The sequence below is a fragment of the Volvox carteri genome (genome assembly GCF_000143455.1).
Source record: "Volvox carteri f. nagariensis unplaced genomic scaffold VOLCAscaffold_4, whole genome shotgun sequence".
Classification (NCBI taxonomy): domain Eukaryota; kingdom Viridiplantae; phylum Chlorophyta; class Chlorophyceae; order Chlamydomonadales; family Volvocaceae; genus Volvox; species Volvox carteri.
In genome coordinates, this window is record NW_003307547.1 from 198,442 (window position 1) to 203,016 (window position 4,575).

The 4,575-nt window shown below is 52.5% G+C and overlaps 1 protein-coding gene across 1 annotated transcript in view; it reads left to right on the top strand.

Moving 5' to 3' along the window:
- Positions 1 to 213: 213 nt before the first annotated feature.
- The window catches only part of VOLCADRAFT_103098 (uncharacterized protein), a 4,984-nt gene continuing 622 nt past the window's right edge, over positions 214 to 4,575 (top strand). Inside the window, exons 1-10 of the mRNA XM_002946640.1 lie at positions 214 to 384; positions 458 to 472; positions 569 to 624; positions 696 to 759; positions 862 to 900; positions 1,006 to 1,140; positions 2,374 to 2,393; positions 2,617 to 2,624; positions 3,538 to 3,719; positions 4,324 to 4,421. Coding sequence (XP_002946686.1) covers positions 274 to 384; positions 458 to 472; positions 569 to 624; positions 696 to 759; positions 862 to 900; positions 1,006 to 1,140; positions 2,374 to 2,393; positions 2,617 to 2,624; positions 3,538 to 3,719; positions 4,324 to 4,421 — 728 coding nt within the window. The 5' untranslated portion in view covers positions 214 to 273. The remainder of the gene's footprint in view (positions 385 to 457; positions 473 to 568; positions 625 to 695; positions 760 to 861; positions 901 to 1,005; positions 1,141 to 2,373; positions 2,394 to 2,616; positions 2,625 to 3,537; positions 3,720 to 4,323; positions 4,422 to 4,575) is intronic.

Consider the following 4,575-nt stretch of genomic DNA (forward strand, 5'->3'; position numbering starts at 1 on the left):
CAATGAATTGGAATCCGGTCAGTGTGCTTGCATACCTGGTATCCCTAGACTACAAATTCGTTGCAGTCCTACATTTGCGGACTTGTGAAATATGTGAATTCTCCTTGCATGGAACAGTACGGTGGTTGGCTTCGGTTGACAGGTTGACAGGTGCCGCATCAAGAAAGCTCATAATGAGATACAGATAGAACGTTTGGTACATTCCTGTTATAGCGCAAACTTCATACAGGCTTCCGTGACCTGACCATTATTTTGTGCCTGTGAGGTATAACTATGCTTTCGCTTTCGATCACCTATTACATATGCCTCTTTACAGAGCTCCTATACCCTACGTATTGTTCCTTGAAAGCTATCCAGAGCACATCGAAGATTGATGACACACAGGTTGGTCGGTTGGTTTTGAGCGCCACATTGCGAGCTCGGTCCTGACCCCCCATGTCCTTCATTATTGCTGCAGTGGCTGACGTACTGGGTGAGGAACATGATTAAGTCATCTTTGCAAGAGGATTGGATGTCGAGAGTTATGCTCGCTATGCTGGCCCACTCTGAACTTGCGCTATGTTTTTAGGTTGTGTATGCAATCTTTTCGACGATGGAAGGCGTAGGAAAATTTTTCCTCGGTTGGTAAGCAGTCGTAAATTGGAAGGTGTTGCGCGGTGGAGTCCCTGCTTGACTTTTTCCATGGTCTCCAACAGGATTCCCTTGTACTATGAGATTAAACTACTCTTCGTGATTTGGATGATCGCGCCTCAGACCCAGGTACAGTTCAAAGGGCACTGCTTCCTGAAGGCTGACCATTGCGATTTCCGGAAGGCAATCGAGACTGCCGGTAATGTACTTACCCTTTTGTTTTTTTCTCAGGGAGCGCGTAAGATTTACGAGGATCACATTGTTCCCATGGTAGGGCATCGCTTCTGTGGACTGTAGTTGTTTCCTAACTAACGGGGTAAGGTTTGGATTGATCCCCCCATCCATGGAACACCGTACACCATGTGATCTCCGCAGCTCAAGAAGTACGGCCACAAGATTGATCCCATTTTTGGGCAAGCTGATGCCGTGCTAAAGAGCAGTTTGGTCAATCAGATTGCCATCTCGGCGGAAAAGCACGCACCTGGGCTTGCGGAGCAGGCACTAAAGCAGGTGAGGGCACGGTTCTCAGCTGGCGTGGCCTTGGCGAAGAGACATTAGGAGGACATTACATGCTATCGCGGCGCAGACGGGGATAACTGAACATGGTGTAGTTCCAGCCATATACCGGATTATCATGAAAATGGCCGTTGACTCGACCATTGCATCTTTTCCCTCCGGGTAGTTTCTCTGCCATGTTATTTAGCGACCCCATTCTCGCACGTGTTAATTTGGCTCGGCAGGCTCAGGAGCAAGCAGTGAAGACCGTCAAGCTAGCACAGGCCATGGCGGAGCAGGCAAAGAAGGATTGACGGCGTGTCCTGGAGACTTCATGACACTAGTGTCGAGTGTGATGCCGCGGCATGACGATATGACATTGATTTAGGAGTGTCTCCTATGCTAATTTCTGCAGCGTAGCAACTGCAGATCATGCAGACGGCAACCTGGGTGCGCACGGCAAGAGCGTCGGATCTCCGGTCCGTTTGAACACGAGGGCTTGCCCGTTGCGTGTAGGATGGTCAGCGCAGCGAACGTATTGGGTGAAGGCGCCGTCCACTATGGTTGCTCAAAATTCTTTGTGCCGCGGTCGCCAACGTTTTTTTCTGGCTGCCTGCGGATCTAATTACGTGTCAGGTTGTTAAATCATATTGGGGGTGACTGGCGCATTCCGGTCAAACTTCTCGTTCCCGAACGCTGGCGGCGAAGGAATGCGAACGCTGTCCCGCTGAGTGTCTGCTGGGGGGTACGCACCATTAAGTAAGGGTCTGCCGCATCTGTCGTACAGGTTGGGGTTCCTGTTGGGGCCTGTATCCACCGGGGTCAAGAATATATATAGGAATATATGTATTTTAGGGGGTAATAGTGTATTTACGTTATCATGCCGATGCCGATGGATGCCAGCCGTCCCTAAGGGCTTACTAGCAACGTGGCATTACGGGATTAGCCATTTGGCGTTTCTGTTCCTAGGTAGGGCACATAGTGAATAAAGAGTTAAGGCATTTGCAACTGTTTCATGTTTGCAAAAGACAATCAAGGGTGCCTTTCTCCCTTGTAACCAGATTTGAGGAATAAAACAATTGATTTACACGGTTGCCCCTCGCCGGTCCTGGACATGCAGTGTTGTCAGGTTTCTGATCCCGAAGTTGTTCGGGGCCACAAAAAACTAATCCAGTAATTCAGGCTGACCTTCGGAGCCTTGCTTTCTGTGAGAATCGCTGCGACACGCTGCCATGCACGTCCCTGTAGCGTCCCATGCGTCCCTGCAGGTGCGTCTCTGCAGCAAGCCATAAACGCTACGAGCCAGCCGCCTCATGGCAACTCCTGCCATTCCCCTATCTCCTAGGTGAAGCGGCCGAATCACTGATTAGACTAACACGACTCTTTGCATGGACGTTGACGCGAAGCTGGCATAACCTGCATTGGCTTGGAGAGTATGCACTATTTGCTAAACACACTACATATATGCAGGGGCCCACCTGCTACTGGCAGGACAAAAGGTGTGTTGGGCATTGAAAAGCGCCGGGTTAATCACCGAACTGCCATGGGCTGTTGTACAGCCGTGCATGTAGACTTGTAAATGCCGTACATTTGCGAAACGGAACGGGCGCCGTTAATAGGGTTGCCGCGCAGCCGCATGACAGCAGTAACGCAACGGCTGACGTATCAGCCTTCTCTGGCCAGTGGCCAGTGGCCAGTTTTGCGTGGTGGTGTCCACTTTCCTATTGGAGGATTTCCCTTGGCCTCCTTCTTGGCCTCACGGGTCATGGCGCAACCACCAGGCAGTTGGCTCGTGTCACATTCCGTTCATGCATTCCTAGGACCTTCCCAACAAATTACATTTAACCCGGTGTGCATAACGGGACAATACTGCTATATGTCAGCGCAGCTGATGATAGCGTGCATCCATTCGCTTGAGTGGAAGCTTTGCGAAAGAAACAAATAAAAACAAATATAAGTTCCGTTACAGTGACATAGTTTTAAGTCTACGTTGACTGCAACGCATTGCAAGCTAGAAGCCATTAAGGCAGTCGTGTGGTCGGAATGCCAGGATCCCGGTTCCACGGCATTGGTGCCGATAGAGTATGTTGAGCAGCACGTTCAGCGCATTCTGCTTCGTAAGCAATTTCATGAATCAAAATCATACAATATTCTGAAAATATTATCCGGATGTCACTCTCGGAATGTCTGCGGTAGGGTCATACCAGCCATCATGTTCACTTCAGTTACTTAATGCACGATTCAGCGTTGGTCATTACCGTATAGCTCCTGGACTGCATAGACACCACTTACACCGCGGTCACGAGTCCCCCTCAGTTCGTTATGCGCCGGCGGTTTGCCATGAACCAGGCGCGCAAGCGCCCCCGCACGGGTTGTGCCACAGCTTTTTACGCCGTCGTTGCATTGCCACAGCATCAGCTACAACAATCGTCGCTTCAGGCACGAGCGACAGCGACCCTGCACCCGATTCTGCGGGCATGCTGCGCTATCAGCTCGACTTGCTTCGCCGCATGGTGTCATTCCTGGGTCCAGCCACACTCATACCTCTCGGGGAGCCCCTCATGAGCCTGGTGGACACAGTCTGCATCGGCCAGGTACGGCACTTGGGCAAGGCGCCATGACCACCTTCATCCCACCCATGGTACACGCACGCAGGTGATGCAAGGCGCCGCAGTCCCGCATTTGTAGGTGCTGATACCCCTAAGTATGCCAGCTGCTATTGTGGCGGTTTCGCCATCGGCATGTATAGCGGGACAGAGGCAGTAGCTACAGCACTAGCAGTAGCAGTAGCCGCTGGTACTACTTTATATTGCACTGGGAATTGGCAGCCTCCGTGGAGAAACAATCTGATCTCAATCTACACCGCCCGTTGACCTTCATCCCCGCCCTTTCTGCCTCCAATCCATGTCTTCATGCACGAACTGCGCCTCTTGAGCCCCTCAGCCGTCCTCATTCCCGACTTTACCTGCCGCGTACCCCGCGGGCACACCACATCTCTCCTTCCTTCTACACGCCGGGGGACCTGACGCCCTCCCCTTCGAACACGCACACTTATGACCTTACCCAGACGCGCACGTGCCGCGTTCCCAACGCCCTCTCCACTTCTCCCCCACCCCAACCGTGATTCTCTCTCTCTCTCTCTCTCTCTCTCTCTCTCTCTCTCTCTCTCTCTCTCTCTCTCTCTCTCTCCCACCCCAGTTCGCCGGCACCAGCCAACTGGCGGCTCTTGGTCCGGCCAACCTGGTCTTCTCCTTCTGTCAGTACTTCCTTCAGTCGTTGCAAGTGGCCACTCTGAGGTGGGACCAGGGGGGGGACCCGGGGGGGGGGAGAAGGGGAGGACGGCGGCGGGCGGGCTGGAGTGACACATCTCCTAGTTTCTTCCCAGTGCGCCGGCGCCTGCCTACTATGCTCGACCTGCCTTCCTGCCCCCGTCCATCTCCACAGTTTGGA